Here is a 21538-nt window from a genome sequence, read left to right on the forward strand (position 1 = left end):
TTCCTAGAATCACTAGACGTTTTGACGGGGAGATCTTTGTACATTGAATGTTACATGCGTGTAGTGGATTACTGTGTGAATCATGTCTGTATTTTCTAAGTACTTTGTGGAATTTTAAATCGAAGGGAAACTATTTCCAGAAGTTTGTGGAAGTTTAAATCTCGTTTAGTGCCAAACGATAACAAGTCAAGTGAAATAAATAATTATTTTTGTATACATGATATTTCATTCATTCTATGTTCTTTTGGCTCGTCACACAATCTTTCTCACACTTATCCTCCTCGCGTTTAGGGAGGTATAGGCATAGTAACTAACTTTGGTATAAGGCATACTACTAGTAGGCCGACCACATCATTTTTTGCCGCTGCCTGCCTACCTTGGGTCTATTTTACCTATAGGTCGAACGCACTCCCCTAATCTCTGATTACTACTAGTATAGACCACAAAGTTCTCTTGCAAAACAAGATTAAGCGGTAGTTTGTCGATACCACATAGAAAATAGCTGCAAGGAGTTATACTTCTTTTAGATCACGGTATAAGCTTAAGTTGAAAAATCCCACGTCCACAGCGATCTTTTCACGATTGTATTCACGCACCGGCACAAAATTCAGTCGATTTATCTTCACAGCAACTGCATGCATTTGAGAGACGTCTACAAGCTTTAAAGAATAAAGAAAAATAGAAATCCTATCTCGTTCTGACGTCGTTATCAGCAATCATTCCATATAAACAAAGCAATGCAAAATTGGCCTGCGTGTTTTGCAAGGACGTACATTCGATTTGTTCCAGTCTTTCCTTGAGCACACACTATAAACACTGGCAGTTAAATAATTTGTCAGATGCTGGCAACATTGTTAGCATGAGCTTTGAAATTGTGAAGAGATTCGATTGAACGAGTCGATCGACCAGCTGACGCGAAAGTTCCACAACACGGACAAATTACGCGCTCGATTTGTATATTTACATATCACTTCCGATTGGTCTAACAACAATAGAAGTGATTTTGCTTCCGTCATAGCTTGTACATGGGCCGAACCGTGAAACGGTCCCTTTTACTGTCTGCTATGAAGGGCAAAGATAGACTGGCCACATGTTCAGTAATTCATTTTTACCAGTTACTTGAAAAATTAGAAACAATAACTTCGCACGATAGCTCGGAAGCTCAAATTGTGTTTTACGCCTCTGTGGCCGGCCCGTTGAAGACAAAAGTACATTGAATATCGATTTTATTTTGCAAAATGGTCCGAAATAGTTGCTTATTTGTGTACGATAACGCTTTACGAGTATTCTTTGTTTCTAATTGGCCAACAAGCAGGTCTTTGCGGGCGATGCTTATATTTTAATGATGTTGTTTGCGACTGAAAGTGTCCGCAAAAAAGAGCAACTCAGGCTACGTTTACACGGACACGGTTATCAATCAACACGGTTTCATGACCTCGAAACCGCATCGAAAACGACACGGTTTCGCAGTGTTTACACGGAACCTAACTAACCATTTTCCGACTGTTTTCAAATGTGATTGTATAAGCAAGCGCTGCTCTCTATGCGTGTTTCACCATGTTTACCCTTCGTGAGCCAGCCAATTTGTGCCAAAATACGTTGCCGTTTTCAAATCGATGCGTTTTCGTCGTTTTTGACCGTTTACACGTCCAACGAAACCGTATCGTTTTGAAAACGCTCCACTTTTGACAGCGTTTTCAAAACGACCCGATTTCAGTAGTGGTCTCGATCGGCGCCGTGTAAACGAAAGGCGTAACCGCATCGAAAGCGATGCGGTTACAAATGAAACCGTGTCCGTGTAAACAGTTCCTGAACCTTCCCGTTCTTGCTCTCTTCCGGTTCACGATCTTATTTTCTTGTTGAATTCTATTTAAGAATAGATACGATACTTAATATAAAGCTTGAAAAAGTCTAGTTTTTATATATCTATATATCACGGATAATCACCATTCACTGTCATGAGAAAGTTCTGCAGTTGCAATTTTGTCTTTTTACACTTGTTCAACCTGCGAAAACAACATAGTCGTCCCCGTACTTTACACCCCGGCGCTATGTTATCAAGAATTGGTTTGTGCTTTTAGCTAGTCCTTTAGCTAGAGATGTTTTATGTCCGTTGTGCCTGTTTATTTTTTCAGTCGTTTTGTAAGGAAAGTTTAGGTGAGTTCATGAATGGGATAAACGTAAAGGGAGGAATATAAAACATGTGGAAGTTTAAGATTTATACATCACCAAACAGATGTAGTTTATTTTAATTTGGTGACTATCTACTGATTTTAAACTAAAATTTTCAATTTCAATTCTGCTAACCCCATAGCCGTTTCTTTTCATTGATCAAAAAATCTTTCCGATATACGGTTATATAGCTACCACTTCAAGAAATTGCAAATAAATAGAGGTTAGGAAAGATGGACGTTTCAGTTCGTTTGTCTCACGATAGAATCGCTTTTAGTTGTTGATCGCGATGTTTCGACTGCAATACTACTAGTCTTCATCAGGTGAGGAGGTCGATTGTTTACGTGTCGCTATTTGTAGCACGTTAGTTCGCTGCTTTTAGTGCGTTTCACTCCTCGTTATTATTCCGACTAGCTATTAGATGCTGTTTCCTCATAGGTCCGCTTTGATGTTGTCCGGCTCTTGTGCGTTTTGATCGTAGGTGTCCAAGCTTCGGGAATTTCGATTCCACTATCTCTATTGATGTTATTAGGATTACCGTTTTTCTCAAATAAACGCCCCCGGCGTTTATTTCAAACTCGACTTAGTGAACCCGGCGTTTATTTGAAGCCGGCGTTTAATCGGGGCCCGGCGTTTATTAACAGACAGCAATTTTCTGCCAATTTTTCAGATTGATTTATTGTTACCGATCTTCGAGACCAAGGGGCATTTTGTCAAGGCGGGACAATTTTTCTCTTCGTTCTGCCACGAAAAAGTGTCCCTGGGTATCCAAAGGTGATTATTTCCCAAAGGTGCACTATTACGGATTGGATAGTTTATGTTGCAATCGAGATTTGTGACAAACAGAATATATTTACTTGTTAGTTTGACCTCAAATAAACGCCGGGACCTCGAACAAACCCCCCGGCGTTTATTTAAAAAACTAGCAATTTTGACCCGGCGTTTATACGAGGCCGGCGTTTAATCGGGATCGAGAAAATACGGTAAGTCATATATATGGATAGCCTCTTTGACCCTGCGTTTGTACCAGTGAGGGGCACGGTCAATAAACCTAACTTCGTTCCATAAAGGAAGGTGCCCCGTTTCGTTAGCGTACTCCGAAACTGCGAAGGTTTGTGTATTAGCAAGCTGTGTACCACTATCGTGTTCTTTCTTTCATCGCTCTCCCTGTTTCCCCGATATAGACTTTACTGCATTCACATGGAATCTAGACGACACCGTCTTGTTAATTTGGCTCAAGTGCGTCTTTTGGTCGCACTTAGTGTGACTACGGTGTCTGACTTTAAGACGGTACTTACTGACCTTGTTGTTGTAGCTAGGCAGCGGCGAAGAACATCTGATACACCTTTAATGTAGGGTAAAACCTAGTACAGATATATTGTCTTCGTGTTCATTTGTACAAATGTTTGAAACAAGTATTGGTGATAAATTTTGTCTTTTCTTCAGAGATAACTGATGCTTCAGTGTTTTGTGACGTGTTTGGCTTGGTTGTATAGACACTGTTTCACTGATTGAGGATGGTGTGAATCATAGGCTAGGTATTGGTCAGTGTGTGCGTGGGCTTTCTACACACACTGGTGGCGAGAATACCGTCTGAAATCCCTTGAAACTGATGTTTCGAGAAAGGGAATAGTGTTATCTTTCTGGATTCTCATGGTAAAACGAATAGTAGGCTGTTGACTGTTTAGAAGTTGTAAAAAGCCGTCTACAATAGTCTTTCTCTAAGATTGTGAAAGTGTCATCTACATATCGCTTCCAGATCTTAGGTTTACAGGTCGCTGTTGCAATGGCCCGTTCCTCAAACTCTTCCATGTAAAGGTTAGCAATAACCGCGGAGTCAGGGCTTCCCATAACTGCTCCGTCTTTTTGTTCGTAAATCAGATCGACCCGTTGCACTGGAAATACGTGGACTTGTGACGAAGTTTAAAAGGTCGGCAATTTGTGTAGGTGTAAGGTTTGTGCAGTCGGCAAGACCGTGGGTCATTCTCAAGTTTGCGTAAAGCGGCCTTCTCACGGCAGCTTCATTCGGCACGTTTGTAAATAACGATTCTACATCGAATGATACCATGACTTCGTTTTCTTGTGTTCGTGCATGGCTCATGGAAGACACAAAATGAGTAGAGTTGGCAGCTGTTTTTTTGTGTATTATTTTATTTTTATATTATTTTTAATGTGTAAGTAGTTAAGATAGCATTTTTCTTTTTTTCCATATATATTTATAACTTGTTAATTTCTTGAAGAAATTAGCTAATTTTAGCTATAGCAAAATTCGAGTTTAAATTAAAGGTTTTTGTGTCCTGTTAACGGGGACAGGATGTCAGCTAAGAGAGCCGACACTGTGAGGATCATTTCATTCATTTCATCATATATCCGCAGTTCACATATACATATATGTCCTTCATATATTCACTTTGTTAAAATGTTTTATGTTAGGCAAAATGTCCAGTCGCAGAATATCAAGAACTCTCTACTACTGTGTCTGTATTGGATCGCAGTTACTTTTATTCCAACTCTAGGATCTTTCACTCACAAAATATGTGAGACCCTTACGCCTGGCTATTCCATGCTGATGAGCCCTAAAGAGGACGAAACAGCTGTCCATGGCTGCCACTCCACGGGTAATAGGCTGTGCGCATGCGTACTGGTCTTGGCCAGGCCGTGGAGATGTGCCGTGTGACCATTGCATGCAGTGGTTTATTTTCACTCACAAGCTTGTGTCTGGAAAAAGAAAATATCGATTGGCTTGGATGAATTAAGGAAAACGTGTTAACTTTTTGCATACAAAACTGTGTACAAACCCTGTTTTATGGTAGCCTGCAGGCTACCACAAAACAGGCAGCCCAACAAGCCAGCAGCCCAACCAGCTGGCCACTAGATAAAGTGCCGCTCCTATGACTAGCATTCCTGGCAACGCAGACACAAGCACCCGTGCAAGTCCTCTTGGCACCCGTCACACTGAAAAAACAGTGGAGAAGGGAAAAGGGGAAGGGAGTGAGGGAAGATGATAAACAAAACTGCAAACTACAGTACTAGAGCTCAACAGACTCAAACAAATGCCGCGATCTAAGTTCTGCACAAATGCAGGCAAAATGTCTCTTTAGAGCATGCGCGACTGATAACACCGACCGCTGACTGCTAGACAGCAAGCATACCACTCGCGAAGTGCGCGAGGTTTAAAAATACAATGCATTTTTTTTGTATTGCAAGACACAAAACATGTTTACATAATTAAACTACTAACGATACTTATAATTTTTATATTGTAGGACGATTATTATAATACCCAACGAGGCTCAGAAAACCGCGTGTTTTTAGAGAAATAAAGGGAATCTAGGCGTAGTTTTTTTTTTAAAAAGTGTTTTGGAACACCGACTGTTTTGAAACTGTTTTAGGAAAATCGTCCGTCATTCCGGTTTGTTTGTCTAAGTTCTGTCGTGACGTCACTCGCGTGCTTCCCTATTCAGTGCCTGATCGAGAGCTTTACTTGCCGGGTAGCCTGCAAAGCAGGCGTCTGTGTAGTTTTTGGGAATGTGAAAGGCGCAAGATTGCGAGACGTCTCGCGTCTTTCGCATTTCCCAAATACACGCCCAAAAAAACACAGGCGCAGGCTACTTGCCGGGTCGCGAAAAAAATATAAATATATCCGTTCACACAGACCAAACGAATTTATCTTATCGGCAGGAACTGCATCCACTTACTAATGAGATGCAATTTCCAGATCGACAGCAAAATCGAAATATCTCTTCTTGAGTCGAACCTAGTCGGCAGTTCAAATTGGACATGGATCAGGGATTCGCTTATCCATATCCTTTTGTACGTATGCAAAAAAGCTATGGCGTACGTATCATACAAGTATTTTACCTTGACTAAAAAAAAACATCTAAGTCTGCCCCTGAAAAAAATGTCTGCGTCCAACTTATAATGAGGGCAAGCAAGAAATCTGCACTTTTTATTCTACGAGCGAGAAGGTGTCAAGACTCGTGATGGGAGACATCAATTGTCTGAAGGCTTTTTTTTTTTCATAACTGCCTTGGTAACGTCACTTCTACCCCCTGAGCGACCATGTCATTTTTCGAGAACGTTTTTTCTATGGCACGGCGTAAACCAACAACTCGGGTTATAACTCGGGTTATTGTCATTTTTTTTTTTTTTTTTTTATCAATTGTATTTAAATTAGGTTATCTTAGGTTTTTTTATCTATTTATATTTTAAATCGGGTTTTTTTTTTTTTTTTTTTTATTTTAAATTTAAAACCATAGAAATTTTTAAAAGGGGGAAAAAAATTTTTTTTTTTTTTTTTTTTTTTTTTTTTTTTTTTTTTTTTTTTTTTTTTTTTTTTTTTTTTTTTTTTTTTTTTTTTTTTTTTTTTTTTTTTTTTATTTTAAGTGTTGGGGCACTTAGCACAATTTAGAGAAATTGACTACTGGCCCCCCTTTCTCCCAAACAATGTTGAGAATTAACGAATCCCACACACCAAGATTAGGACATGATATGTTTCTCAGCATTGCTTGGGGGAAAGGAGGGTGGAAGGGGACTGTTAAGAGATCATCAAAAAGCATTGAAAACCATTCTTTTACAAGGAGAGTTGTACCAAAAAAACTTTTTTCTTTGATTTCAAGGTCGCTGTAACAAGTGTCCCAACTTGGTTTAATCTGCATTGAAGGGATCAGTTAACCGGGACATGTACTCGAGGGTAGAAAGCAAGCTCTGTGGAACACGCAAATTAGAGAAAGAAGAAGAACAAAAAGGGCACCTGACTTGGTTCCAACAGTAGTTTATTCATATTGGGCTTTTGCAATCAAGATCAGAGTAACCTTTAAAATTTGAACAACTTGAAATTGCTCTTACAAGTTGCTGACTTATAAACCATTACGACTTTACAAGTTTATATTGTTTAAGTTTAAAGATGTAGCAAATACCACAGTGTGTGGAATTAATAAATACTACCATAAATACTATGCTTAAAAGTACTATTCTATACTTAAATATTCTGCTTATTGTTTATTAATAGGCTTGAAAGAATTGTTGTGCCTCAAAATTATTTATATCTGAGACTGTTTTGGTGTGGTAAGTTATGGCATGGAATAGACCTGTATTAATAATTCGTGATCAAAAAGGGAAGTTTCCCGTGCTTTTAAAGTGTGAAGGACTACTGCTGGCTTTTAAATTTTTTTTTTGGAATTAAAAATGCTGATTATATTAATGGAAATGATTATAGAAATAATTGATATACGTTTAATCCTCTAAATACTCATCTCTTTAAATATAAGGTTTCATTGAGTTTTTCTTACTTTAAGAGGGTTTTTCACCTGTGTTTAGAAATTATTTCGCGTTATTTTTCACTTCACTTTTTCATCCAACCAAAAGAAAAATGCGAACCAATCGTGACTCCGCTTAAACACGTTCATCGGCGCTTCGCACCGGTAACATGTATTAGGCTGGAGTTTTGATTGGCTCGCTGGAGTGCCTGTGACATTTGTGATTGGCCAGTGTGTTTAACTCACTGTTTAGTGGGTGGCCTGGATATAATTTTAAGTTTACGAGTTAGAGCGGTGTTCACTTGAGTGTCGAAAGTAATTAGCGTTTGCATTGGTTTTGCATTGCTACGCTTAGTGATTGGTTAAAAAAACTCGCGCCACTTTCTCAGGAAATCAGAAGTAAAACCAAAACCAATCGTGAATCGCTCGCGCACGTTTTCCCCCGCTTCGCACCGGCTACATGCATTTGCTTCGAGTTTACATTGGTTCACTGGATTGTCGGTTTGCTTCGTGATTGGCCAGATTAATTACTTTGGTTTTGCTTTTACGACACTCAATTGAAAACTGCTCTATAGTTTTATATAGAGTATGAGTAACTTACTTTTACTTACTTGGGGTTTCCAAAGTCGTCGTTAAACTTGAGAGAACTGAAACGGGTCTGGTATTTGGATATCATTTTGCCGCGTATATAGGAGTTATAATCGTCATTTTTGTATTTCATAACTGAGGAGTATTATACCATCCGTGAGAAACTGAAAAGCCGTGATGAAATATTTGCTTGAGAAATTGACTGATTGATTGGTTTTTTTTGGATGTTTATATGGATATGGATATATTTTTTGATATTCTGTCGACGTACAATTGGACTTCTCATTTTTGCTTTTAATTATTATTCCTTTTCTGTAACTGCATTAGATTGTAAAACTGAATAATATATCATAATTAATAAAATTAATTAAACAGTGAATAATCATCAACTGCATAATTATATCATTCAATGCAGATACATTATTAAGCCCTCAGTAGCCTTTCCAGGCACTGACGTCGGTCACAAGGGAAGCCAGTGCCTTGTTGTAGTCGTTGATTTTGTCATTCATCTTTGATAGACAGGTTGGGGGGATTGGCGCTTGAATATCAAGAACCGCATGGTCGCACCCGAATTGTAGCAAAAAGGACTTCACATCTTCAATATCACTAGGAATCTCTTTCTTTCCTCTCCTTTTAAATGCAAGCCACATTGACATCGCGTGTTCAGGGTCACTGAATTGTTCTCCAAAGCGCACCACTCCCTTCAGTCTGGCTTCGGTTGGAAGACGGGCACGGACCAACCTCATCGCGTTGAACACTCTCCACATGTACTTGCTCATCTTGAGGAAGCACTTCACCAGAGGTGCTTCTTTGCAGTGGTTGTACTCTTTGTTTGACTCTCCCCAGTTTTCAATCATGGACACCCACAGGTCGTTAACTGAAAGTGGAGTCCTGGGACTTAGGTCAATCACCTTCATTTGTTGTCCTCCCACTACATGCCTTATGGCTCCTCGGGTGTGATAAGCCTCTGCCGCGTAGATAAGGGCCCCTGCAAGTTTACCTTAGGGGTACAATGAATAAAACGTTTTGTTAGCAGTCACATACTTTGGCAAATTAAAAATCCAAATTCGATGGGATTTTTTTAGTCATGCACTCAATGCAAGACCAAGACTTTACTAAAACAGATGTCTCCAGGATTGGTTTCAATTGATGTTAGAAATAGCACGTACTACCACGCACGTTCTTTATGATGTATGACAAAGTGTCCTCATTGACAAACGTTCACCAAGAGCCATAATTCTTTCAAATGTGAAGAAATTTGAAAATGACACATATTCCGTTCAATCCAAGGGACATATAAGTCGCTTAGAATCGGAGGCTGTAAACTACAAAGTGTTTGTAAGAGCTGTTACAATCCCACTATCCCCCCACCCCCTTTTCCTTCCATTGTTAGAATAGCTGGAGCTTTTGTCAAAGTGCAAACACCTTGAAAGAGTTCTCACCTCCCCGCCCTTCTTTCCCTGTTAAATGGTCTGAAAATTTTGTAATAGTGCAATACCTAACAAATCTGCGCTATATCCGCCTTTTTCTGACATCTCTTTAACGCGCTTTTGGTACTCAGCGTTATGGGAAAGCCTCAGTCGTGCGGGCGAGGGAAAATCTTCAACTCTCATCTTAACCACATTATTCATAGCCGCGAACTTTCCTAGCCATGTATTGAGAGCGGTCTTGGCTTTAGGGGCCGTTGTCGGGTCCATGGCTCCTTCAGCTGCGGTTTTCAACGCTTCAAAGAAACCATTGTTGTACTTGAAAACCTTGAAGTAAGCACTGGCCAATTCCTGCATTTTAAAGTTGTACATTTGTTCGTTTCTCACTACATTCTCAGCAAAAGAAACTGGAAGCTTGTCAAAATAAAATGGCATGGCGTATTCCAGTGTGAAAGCGTAAACATTGGTGTCAAAAACAAGCTCCGAGGGTTTGTCAAATCCACCGACACCTTGAAAATAGGCGTTAAACCTCTCTGTCACAATCCCAGAATTCTTTCCAACGAGCCCGACATCGTAGTCCGAGGTACAAGTAGCACTCCCATAAGGTGCAGGAAAGCACACTCCAGAATCAGGAATCACGATTTGCTTGCCGTCTGCTGTTTTTGCGCAAGGAATCAACTTATTGCTGCTTTGTTCATAAAGAACTTGAGTCACTAGCAGGTATCTAGCAGCTGTGATGTAGAGGAGGTCAGTACAAATGTCATTTCCATTTTCCTTTCTACTGAATTTCGTTTTCGTAGTTTCCCAATCGGGGTTCCTGTCAAAGATACCCTTCACATAGTCTGAAGTGGTTTTGAATTCCGGGGTTCCAAGAACACCTTCGAAGGTGGGTTGAGTCTTCCATACATCTTTGTCAGGAAATTTCACAAACCCGTATTTTTTTACAATGTTTGTATCTATCCATATGATGTCGGGATCAGCTCTAGAAAATAGAAAGTGTAACTCAGTATTAATAAAGTATTGTATGTTCGTGTACATCGAGGTTTTTTTACGGGGAGGCTCCGCCGCCAGGTCCAGGCCCTTGCCCCTTTCACCATATTTTTTAACGGAAAATGTAACTCTATCATATACTTTCCATAGAAAAAAGTATTTCTTACACATAGCTTTAACATTGTTCAACATCTCTTTTGGACGAAGCCCAAGGCGAGATCTGGTGAAGGTCGAATTATTCTTTTCTGTTTTTGAATTAACTGATTAATCTACCTTATGTACAGTACTTTTTGCGCTTTAAGGTGGGATATTTTCAAACATGGTGCAGTTACCGCGGAAATTCTCAGCAGAAAGGCAACTTAAATTGTGAACAATGACAAATTAACGATCAAGTCGCGTCTTTAAACAAATGAAGAAAGCCAATTTAATGAAGATATACCGTCCACACTAATCCGGATAAATTTGAAAAAGGAGTTTTCGCCCCGTAAACGGATGAAATGTTATCCGTCCATACTATCGTTTTCAGAAGCTCCAAAACGCTATTTAAGGTGGCTCCATAGGGTTTCTTGACCGCGCGAAGAATGGGTACGAAAGAGCGAGCTTGAAATGCCGGCAAATCAAAACAAATATGGCGGCTTCACGCGAGCGTGAAATTTTCGGCGATAAAACGCGAAACTTGCTTCCTGCCAATGAAACAACACCAGTGCTTTCCTGTGTTGGGCAGGTAAAAGAGTTTACAACACCCTAAAAAGGTGTTTACAACGTCCGCGGTGCTTCTGGCCACTTTTGTAAAGTTAGTACGATCGAAAGCAAAAGAGAAAATAAAGAATAGTCTCCGCGATTGTGAGATACTTCGAGCAGAATTTCAGAGATTCTGCTACATAAAGGATTAAGGTATTTCTCTAACTAACCTTTGGGTTAACAGATATTCGCACAAAAACCAACAACAACGGGGAACTCTCGTCTTTACACATCAACTCGTATGGTTCGAAAGTTCGCGCATGCTCAAATAGCGATCTTGGACAATTTCTATTCTGATGACGTAATTGTTATTCGGGCGAAAATAGAAATTTTCCTCTGGGATTTACTAGAGTTTCCTTCGGTGAAATTCCTTAAAATTTGGCATAGATGTGATACCTTTTTAACTGCCCTTTTTGCCGTTTTTTTAAAAAAATTTGTAAGCCAATTTTTTTGCTTTGTCAAAAAAACACAAAATAACCAAAAACGCAAAAACGACCTGGACAACCCCTACTTTTTTTGTTTTTAAAAGTTACTTCTCATCAGATTCAATCCGTTGGGAGAATTTCAAAAATTTTCACCGAAGAAAATTAAAGAAATTTAAGATCAAAGCCATAAAAACACCAAAAAATAGGACTTTTTGAGTTGATGTAGCTCAAAAACAAAGGCCGTTATTTTAAAAAAGGATAATGCACGATATATTTTAGTCCTTGTTTTTTAATATTTCGGCAGCTTTTATTTAACTAGTTTAAAAAATAACGCGAACATGATCTCTTGATGGATATCACTTGTGCGCGCGCCGTAATATCTCAAAACTCTATGGAGCCACCTTAAGGCATTTTGGTAAAATCTTTTACACTATCATAGATACATACACACTTATTAATGGTAACAATTATTCAGAGTGACCCTGCTCCCTAACATCCCCCCACCCTCTACAATCAAAATGAACGGGAAAGAGTGCAGGGTTCATAATACATACGGCACATATGATCTTTCAATGTCGTCATCATAGAACCCTTCCGGCTGGTTCCCGGTAATGCCTCTCAATACTGATATTGGGTAGACTTCGTCACACACCTAACATTAAAACACACAACATAGTTTGAATGAGTGAGTAATTGCAGTAGTTTGGTAGCTGGCTGGTGTAAGATAAGTGAAAAGTCAAGATGACTGACAAGTAAAATGTGTTTATTCCTCGTTCTCGATCAGCACATAATGACTAGCTAGAGAGGGGAGAGTCTAACTTGACACATTTAAAACACATCCAGGTCTGTCCGGGAATGTCCAGGTCTCGCTTCTATGGGAACTTTCGTTTTCGCGGCTGGCCATCCATTTTTCACTATATAGTGTATATATAGTAGCTATGGGTCTCTCTTGGTCTCATTCTGGAATTCTTTATATCTTTCATCCGAAACTGACAGGACCACATTTATTTCTCAGAATTCTTTATAAGCTTTGCCGTCATCATCCTGCACAGATGTTCGACTCAAGTTGGCTGCCAGGACTTGTTTACAACCAGGGATGTAGGGTATATCCACATCATACCCTTGCACATTGAGGATCGTTCTCTGAAGTCTCAGCGGTACTTCTGACAAAGGTTTGGTACTTATAGCCTGTAGAGGTGTGCGATCCGTCTGAACTACCAAACTTCTGCCAAACGTCTGTACTGATGGAACTTGCTGCAGGAAAAGACCAATGCTAATATTTCAGATTTAATTGGTGTATACCTCTTCTCTGCGTCAGGTGCACCAGATGCATAACACATGGTACGTTTTTTGTCTTTTAACAACACTGCTCCAAGCTCTTTTCCGCTTGCATCGTACTGAATGGTTACTGGCTTTGCGATACAAGTTCCTTGATCTTCTTAAAGCTCTCTTTCTGCTGGGATGATCCCAGTAGAATAATACATCTGACTTCTCGAGCTTTCTTTAAAGGAGCATCCACTGTGGATAACCCGGGTAGATACCGGCTCAGAAACTGTATAAAGCTAAGAAGCCGTTTCACACTTTCCTTGCTATGCGGTTCTGGCATTTCCTGGATTGCTTTGATCTCTTTGGGATCAATCGTCAGGCCCTCTGCAGAAAGGAGATGTCACATATGGTACTAGTGGTACTCTTTGTTTAGCTTTAAACCTATCTGATGCTCTTATTTTTGTGTAATCGCTCATCATGTGTGGACTCATCTCCGTTAATAATTACATCATCCATAATAGCTTCAACACCATCCTGGTCTTCTACCATTTGGCCTATGGTCCTTTGGAAGATATCTATGGCACATTTCACATCAAAGGGTAGTCTTGTGAACCTGTATCGACCAATTGGGGTGTTAAGGTGCAAAGACGTGAAGACTCTTCAACTAGCTTCAACTGCCAAAAGCCACTTTTTGCATCTGGAATGCTGAAGGTATTGGCACCTTGAAGACGGGTGGCTGCTTCTTTGACTGTCTCCGTTGGGTAGTGGGACCTGGTCACGGCAGCATTTAGATCTCTAGGATCAGCACACAGTCTAACTGCACCGTTGGGCTTCTGAACTACTACAAGCGAGTTGACCCATTCGGTTGGTTCTTCTTGCCGCACAATATATAACTCCCAGCTTTTCCATCCTTTTTAGTTCTTCAATGACTTTCTCTTTCTTTGGCACTGGTACCTTCCTCGAAGGATATACAACAGGGGAAGCACCAGCAGCCAGTTGGATGTGATACGTTCTAGGGAAGCATCCTAAGCCTTTGAACGATTCTCTTCTCGGTGGTTTTGGGGTTGTCAAGTGATGAACTCTCTTCAGCAGGCCAAGTTTCACGCCGGTGTTTTCGTTAGGAACTGACTCCACTTCACGGTCTACAACAAAGAACTTGGCATCTTCGACCCTATCTTTGTATCGTGTTTTTAAAACCACTTATGCTTCTCCACAAGGATTTAGCTTGTGCTTGAAAAGGAGATTAGCACTGTGTTTGTTTTCTCCAGGCGTGGAAGGGGTTTATGCTTGAGGCTGCTGACAGTCAGTGACATGGCATTGGCTTTTACGCCACTGACCAAGTGGAAGCGAACTCGAGCATCCTCTACTTCAACCACTTCGTGAAATTGCTCGTCTTCGGTAACACAGCTTGAATCAACCGAGTACACAAACAGATCAAGAGATGGACCCTCTTCGCTTCCTCCTTGGTCTAAGTCCTCTTCTGTTTCTTGCTCCGAATCTACTACTTCTTGTAGGTTGTGAACTTGTTTTGCCATACAGAATTTTGAATAATGATTCATCTTCTTGCCATATCCGCAATGCTGCCCCATTGCTGAACATTTCTTGTGAGCTTTGTCATAACCACAACGTCCGCATTTATTTGTCGGTTTCCCGGGTTTCAATTCGCAGTCCTTCGGGTCATCGACCTCCTCTGTAGGTGGCTTCCTTTTGTTTTTATTGGAGCGCTGTCGACGATTCCATGGTGGGTGTTTGCGTTTGAGTGCATTTACGGTTGGGTCTTCGTCGCTGGCGGGCTTTTTCAGACTGCTGAGATTCGTTTCGTAGTTTCGACCGACTACAATGGCTTTTTTGCATGTCATCGCGTTAGCTAAGTCGAGGAACTTCTCACGCACTTTGGGATGTTTACAACGGAAGAAAGTAAACGCGATTCATTTTTGGGCACTCGAGTGAAAATCGCTCTAAAATATAATGAACCAATTAAAAGCCTCTCACCGCACATCCTTGAACCAAAATGAAAACGAAGACACTCAAAATAGTCATCATCATTTTTGAAGTACCTGCAAATTTAAATTCACAAGAAATGTGTGTTTAGTTACCAGGATTGCAGATCGATTCTGGGACACGCCGCTGGGTTAAGATAGAATGGCTACAAGTTCAGTAATGTTTTACCAATTACGTCAACAATGACTTCACATAATGGTTCACGGAGGCTAAAATTGTGTGTTAAGCTTTAATTTGTGGTCGTTCCCTTGCACACAAAAATACAAAGGAAAACGATTTTGTTTGTTTCTGCAAAAGAAAAACGAAAAGAGGTCATCTATAATGCAGGATAATATCTGGACGAAGAGCGGTCTTAGTCAGAGGTGTAAAAATCAAAGAGCTCTTCGAGACACGACTATGGTGGCCCATCAGTGCCATAGTATTTTATGCTGTATTTTACACATTTTTTTCTTTTTTCATATATATTTTTCTTATTTTATATTTTTATTCTCTTATTCTTTTTTTAGTTATATTTTTTAGCTTAATTTATTTTGATTATTCGTTTAATTTTAATTTTTTTATTTTCCTTCTTGTTTTTTTTATTTTTATTTTTTATCTCACTTTTATTTCATTTCATATTTTATTTTTATAATTGATCAGCCCACGAGTGCCATAGCAAAAAAAGAAGAAAAAAAACGGCCGTGGCCCACGAGTGCCATTAGCAAAAACAAAAAAACGGCCGTGGCCCACGAGTAGGCCTTTCTGGATTATGCGAGCATTTTTTTCGGCATTTTTTGGAAAAACGAGCATTTTTTTCGTTTTTTCTTGAAAAATAATTGCTAGCATTTTCTGTCATTTTTCATGACTGTGATCCAGATTTCAGCACTCAGAACTCAGAAGGATAAATAATCCTAAAGTTTCACAGTTTTGATTACTTAATTTGATTGTTTTCTGTCTGTTTCGACTGTTTGTGCGTTGTGTTACTTGTGTACTTGTGTTGTGTTACTTACGTGTTTGTTTTTATTATTATTATTTTTTTTTTTAATTTAATATTTTTTCTATTTTTTATTTTTATAAACAAACAATTATTAAGTATCACCTGTTGTTGATTTGAGTATATAATGTAAGAGTTCGTACATTTTGTTTGAAAAAAAGCAAAGCATTCTTTGGAATTCAAGTGGCATTTTTTAAAGAAATCAGCCATTATTTTAGCATTTTTTTTGGCTTTATGCGAGAATTTATAGTAGCATTAAATGCCAGTTTTACTAGCATAATCGAGAAAGGCCTACCCACGAGTGCCATTAGCCCATGATGCATTGAGAAGGAGTAGTTAAGCAACAGGGCAGCTCGAACAAGAAAAGATACCTGGAAAGAAGATGAAGAACTTACGCAGGATTTTGGGGAATACCTAAAACAGGGGCTGAAAAGTAATGACAGTTTGGCATAGAAAAAGCAGGTGACAGGCCGACACAGAATACTTCATTCGTGACATTTGTACATTTGCCGTTCTGTAGTGGATTTGGTCGGCCAATTTATTTTTTGCTCCTCACTTGTTTAGATAGGGCAATGTATATACGCCCAGCAAATGTGCAAAATCGTATTGCCTTTACGACTGACCTATTACCTTTATGAAGAACACACTTTCCTAGAAGGTTGAAGATCGATCTTTATCTTAGCTTGTTTGAAGAACAAAACTGTGAACCATCCTCGATCGTGGGTTCCCTTGCTAATTTGTCAGGGATTGTTCTCTAAGCTTTGAGCTCAACTCGACAATTAGTTAATTTTAAAAATATTTGCCCTCATAGCTTAGTTATACTAAATGTTTTTTTTTTTGCAGCTGGGCTAACTTACACTGGCCACAAGTTCAGTAACTTTTTACTAATTGCGTCAAAAATAACCACACAAAAATGCAGACAAAAATACAAAAAAACTGACTTTGTTCGTAAACTAGGAAAGTTGAAAATTAGTAGGATGTCATGAACATCAAGCGAAAGTGAATACTTTGAGGCCATCTCATGCAAAACAGTGTCTTGACCAAGAGCGATTATAAATGTCAATCGACATTAACAGTTTAGGCTTTTTAGTGTTCCATTGAAAATTTGATCGCCTAATTAAAGTTGCACTTCGTTGATTATCAACTGAAAGTGATAGATAGAGAAATAAACCGCCCTTAAGGCGCCAGGGGCGTTCCTAGACATTTTGAGACTGTAAGCCTGCCATTAAATGGTTTTAAGTATCATTGTTAGTGTGCTGAAGGGCCCTTATCTCGGGTTGGGGCACGCGTGCACGTGATTTGAAGTTAAGGTTAAAGTCTACGGATGGATTACTACTAGGTCGAGCAGCCGAGCTTTGTGATTTGTTCTACTACAACTTTTTTTATAATTATTGTCGGAATGACTTGTGAGCCCTGCTTATTTGCTTAAAGGCAGGTACGCTCTTGGTAGCGAATTTTAAAATGATGACGTTTAAATATTCAACGAAGTGCCGTTTACTTGCCTGTCGAGTGTGGACGCAGCACAACAGTGTTAGACGAACAAAACAGCGAGTCAGTGAACTGAATTAAAGAGACACTGTCACCAGTTTCACTTCCAAAACTTGCGAGCCTAAAGACATATGGAAACTACGAATAGTGGTTCAGTTTTGTAAAATATAAAATCACCATGCAAGTGTACTGAAGCGATAAACAAGTGATATTCTTGTAATGCCATCAGGAACTTTAGATCTCAACTTGAAAACATCGATTTTCTAAAATACACCTATAAATTTTATAGCTCCCTTCTTTCTTCAACAACAATTTACTTTATATCTCCATTTTGATGTACTAGGATTCATGTACGAGAAGACCTATTCGCCAATTTTAGTACTTTTTTACCGAAAAGCATTAAAATCTCCGAAGTTAACAATGCTCGTGTATATGGCGGTTTAAGTCTACCAAATCGTCAATTTAGTTCGCTTTAGTTTAGTTTGGGGTTTCATAGTTAACACTTGATCATGAGTCGTTTAAACGATGACCTCATTAATATTTTATGAAGCAATGCAATAGAGCTTCAATTTTTTTGTGAGCCAATTTTATTTTACACAAATTAAGGAAATAATAAGTCAGTTCCCTGTTCGATAAACATTTAGTAGTGATTGTCGTTACCTTAATTTTGCCGGGGATAGTTTTGACAGTTTAACAAGAAGTTCAACTCGACAATGAGTTTGCTGGTTCTTGTAAAGTAAAAGAGACTAGCCACAAGTTGAGTGATTCTGAAGTAACTTTGAATCACTTGCGAATCTCGCCTTTGTTATCCCTTTTAAAAGTTTTTCTTGAAAAAAAATTGAACTTTTAGGTTAATAGCTTATAATTGAATGTTAACGTTTTGGCCAAAGTAGGCGATGACGTTTCGTTGAAGACTATTTTAAATACTAAAGCAGGAAAAGCGTAAGTAAATTTGTAAAATAAAAAGCGGGAATAAAAAATAATACTAAAACGGATATGAATCGGTTCTACGAAAAGAAATCATTAGTTGTAACTCGCTTTTAAACTGTGGCGACTTGAAAAAAACCTAGGACCAGGACTTTTAATTAAGTGCATTACGCGATAGCAGCCCAACTCATGCAAAAGGACATTGATAAAAATAAGTGTTTAAAAAATTATGAGTCGTGTGAATAAAGAAGGGAAATTCTTATCCGAAATCCTTACTGGCATCCGTGATAAAGCAGTTATACAGGGTCTCTCTCGTGGGACTGTATTTACCGTATTTCTGATGGTGATAGCAATTGAGAGTGTCCTTCGCTAGGACATTCCAAGAGGACTGACCTGTTATTCGTTTTACGGGCTTAGTGTTCGTTTAGAATTGCATTTGTGCTATTGATAGAATGAAAAAATAGCTGTGCAAACTTTACCCGGTCTAATTCTCAAAAACGTTTGGAGAAGTAATAACATCATATCATAGTTTTTTTTTAAAAAAATCGTCTTTCCTTTGCGCTTGGTCTTTTACCCGAAGAACACACTTACCTAAGAATTTTGAGGATTGATCTCTATCTTGGCTTGTTTGCAGAACAAAACTGCGAACTGAAGTCGATCAAGAGCTACAGCACTTGACTGTGTATAGCGTTTCCTTATGCTTTCGACTCAAGTTGACAACTTTTAATTTTAAAATTGTGTTTATTTTTCACCGCTTTGTTGATTAAATGTTTGTTTTTCAGGGCTAAGATAGCCTGGCCACAAGTTCAGTTGATTATCAAGCTCGTCTTTGTTATCCCCAGGGGGGAAAGGTGACTCTTTTGTTTACAGTTGTTTATGCGTGACCGACTCATCACTGCCAGTATCACGTCATATGGCAACGAGTAAGCGCTTCCCTCGGCTTGGTCAGATGAGCGGGATTGAGCGTGGGTACGCCACAACAGAGGTCAAGAAAGACTTATTAAGTCTAGCTAATGCCTATATCGCTATTGTTTGCTAAATTCTTTGCAAATGTTTACGCTTTGATGTCCTAACTGTCTGTTTATATGGTCTGTTTCTTGTTTGGTGCGCCAGTAACGGGACAAAACGCGTGACTGCTATTTTGCTTTAAGGACAAGCGAAGTCCATCTTAAACATCCACCTTTTCACCCAAACAGTTCCCTTAAATCAGCTTCATAATAGGTGGTTTTACTCCTTGTTTATTACAACATGAGTTGAGTTAGCTGGTTCTTGTAAAGTAAAATAGACTAGCCACAAGTTTTGTGATTTTTGAAACAATTTTGAAGAAAATGCGAAGCTAATTGCCGTTGTTATCCCTTTTCCCGGTCCCTTTTAATAGTTTCTCCTTCTTTAAAAAATTTGAACTTTTTAGTTAATACTTAATATTAATTATTTTGAGCAAAATAGGCGGTGGCATTCCGTTGAAGACTAAACAATACGAAAACAATAAAAACGTGACCTAAATTTGTAAAATAAAAAGCGGGAAACTCCAAGACGATTGACCTGAAATTTGTTTAACGGGCTAAGTTTTTGTTCAGAAAAAGCGTTTGTGCTATTAATGGATTGAAAAAAAAAGCTGTACAAACTTGACTCGGTCTTATTCTCAAAAACAATTGGAGCAATAATAACATCATAGTATTTTTTGTTTTTTCAAAATCGTCTTTCCTTTGCGCCTCTTTTGTTACCCTAAGAACACACTTACCTAGGAAGTTTGAAGATCAGTCTCTCTGTCGGCTTGTTTGAAGAGCAAAACTGCGAACTGAACTCGATCAAGGCGGCTACAGCACTTGATTGTTTATAGCGTTTCCTTAAGCTTTCAACTCAAGTTGGAAACTTTTAATTTTAAAATTGTGTCTATTTTTTATCGCTTACTTGATTAAATGTTTGTTTTTCAGGGCTAAGATAGCCTGGCCACAAGTTCAGTTGATTATCAAGCTCGTCTTTGTTTTACCCAGGGGGGAAAGGTGACTCTACTGTTTCCAGTTTTTTATGCGTGACCGGTATGACGACATATGGCAACGAGAGAGCGCTTCCCTCTGCTTGGTGAGAATGATAATGGTAATGAAAATCAATTTATAAAGCGCATTTTTCATATGTAATGTTCAAATGCGCTGTACACATACTGTAATTTACTACACAAAGGCCAGACAACAACACCAGGAACTTCATGCCCTACTCTTTGCGAATAGTGTGTGGGTTCTTTAATGTCCCCTGTTATAAGACTGAAGATACAGGAGACGGGACCTACGGTTTATCGTCCTTTTTCCGAGAAGACTAGAATGTCTAACCATTTGCAGATGTAATTACAAAGGCAGCACATTCTCCTCAGAGAAGAACGGGACTGAGCGTGGGTACGCCACAACAGAGGTCCACAAAGGTTTAAGTTTAGTGGTTATATCGCTTTTGTTTTCTAATTCCTTGCAAGGGGTTTACGCTTTCATGATGTCTTTACTGTCTTTGTGCATGATCTGTTTTTGTTTTGTGCGTCCGTTATCCTGTAATTTAGTTAACTTTTGAACCGGGCAAAAGGCGGGACGGCCATTTTCCTTTCGAGACCAGGAAAGTCCATCTAAAACATCTACTTTTTCACCCAAACATCCTAAAAATTTCCCTAAAATCATCTTTGAGTGCAAGGGTATTAGTTTTATCCAAAATTTGTCTACAACTCGTTCGTTGCTTCGAGATCTCAGGTGGAAATTCTTTTCCTTATATTTTTGTTTCGCTTTCACTGGCCTATAATGATATATTTTTGTTGGTATCTGTGCAGTTCTGTTGTATTTTTTCTTGGAGTGTTGGCTCTTAAATTTCATTGATTGCACAGCCTATTAAATGAAAGAAAGAGGAGCTTACAACACGGGGTATTTCCGGTTGTGCACCCAGACAAACGTTTATAGCCCCGCTCAGCAGGCCTTAACGTCGGCCAGTTTGAATTGAGCAAGCGCTTTTTGTTGTTGTGCGAAATAGACATGAGTTCAAAATTTGTTGCCACAACTTCCGACTCGAAAGGAAATAAAACAACAGCATTTTACTATAATACCCAATGAAAGCCCAGGCTCCGACCTGGGGTAATACTTGGATGGATAGCCAACTGGGAATAACCCGTGCAGCAACGTTTTCGCCTTGGTTGCTCCGACGTTCACCTTTGAGGGGATTGTTATGAAGATCGACAAATGCTGAAAGTCTGATACTTCACGCATATCAAGAACCGTATATCCTGGGCCAAACTTGCTTGGTTGATGGGCC

General features: G+C 39.2%; 2 protein-coding genes across 3 annotated transcripts in view; both read right to left on the reverse strand.

Moving 5' to 3' along the window:
• The window catches only part of LOC144646224 (nuclease EXOG, mitochondrial-like), a 48117-nt gene extending 29492 nt beyond the window's left edge, over positions 1–18625 (reverse strand). Inside the window, exon 1 of the mRNA XM_078505762.1 lies at positions 18587–18625. The gene's annotated coding sequence lies outside the window, so the exon portion shown is untranslated. The remainder of the gene's footprint in view (positions 1–18586) is intronic.
• On the reverse strand, positions 6931–21428 carry LOC144646191 (uncharacterized). Of its 2 annotated transcripts, none has more exons than XM_078505737.1 (5): positions 21356–21428; positions 14860–14924; positions 12156–12253; positions 9517–10427; positions 6931–9018 (listed from the first exon to the last, which is right to left on the reverse strand). In XM_078505737.1, exons 2-5 carry the CDS (start codon positions 14911–14913, stop codon positions 8450–8452), a joined length of 1632 nt encoding a protein of 543 aa, XP_078361863.1. In that variant the 5' UTR covers positions 14914–14924; positions 21356–21428; the 3' UTR covers positions 6931–8449. The 2 variants fall into 2 exon arrangements, with proteins under 2 accessions (XP_078361863.1, XP_078361861.1); XM_078505735.1 differs by lacking the exon at positions 21356–21428 and adding an exon at positions 18848–18921.
• Positions 21429–21538: the final 110 nt, after the last annotated feature.

Source organism: Oculina patagonica, chromosome 3 (assembly GCF_052425735.1).
Source record: "Oculina patagonica isolate OP01 chromosome 3, crgOcupat, whole genome shotgun sequence".
NCBI lineage: Eukaryota > Metazoa > Cnidaria > Anthozoa > Scleractinia > Oculinidae > Oculina > Oculina patagonica.

Coding starts and splice junctions, on each gene's coding strand:
- LOC144646191 (XM_078505737.1), bottom strand. CDS start 14,913: ATGATGATGACTATTTTGAGTGTCTTCGTTTTCATTTTGGTTCAAGGA. Junction 12,254..14,859: donor TTTTGGTTCAAGGATGTGCG/GTGAGAGGCTTT, acceptor TTTTAATGTTAG/GTGTGTGACGAAGTCTACCC. Junction 10,428..12,155: donor ATTGAAAGATCATATGTGCC/GTATGTATTATG, acceptor TCTATTTTCTAG/AGCTGATCCCGACATCATAT.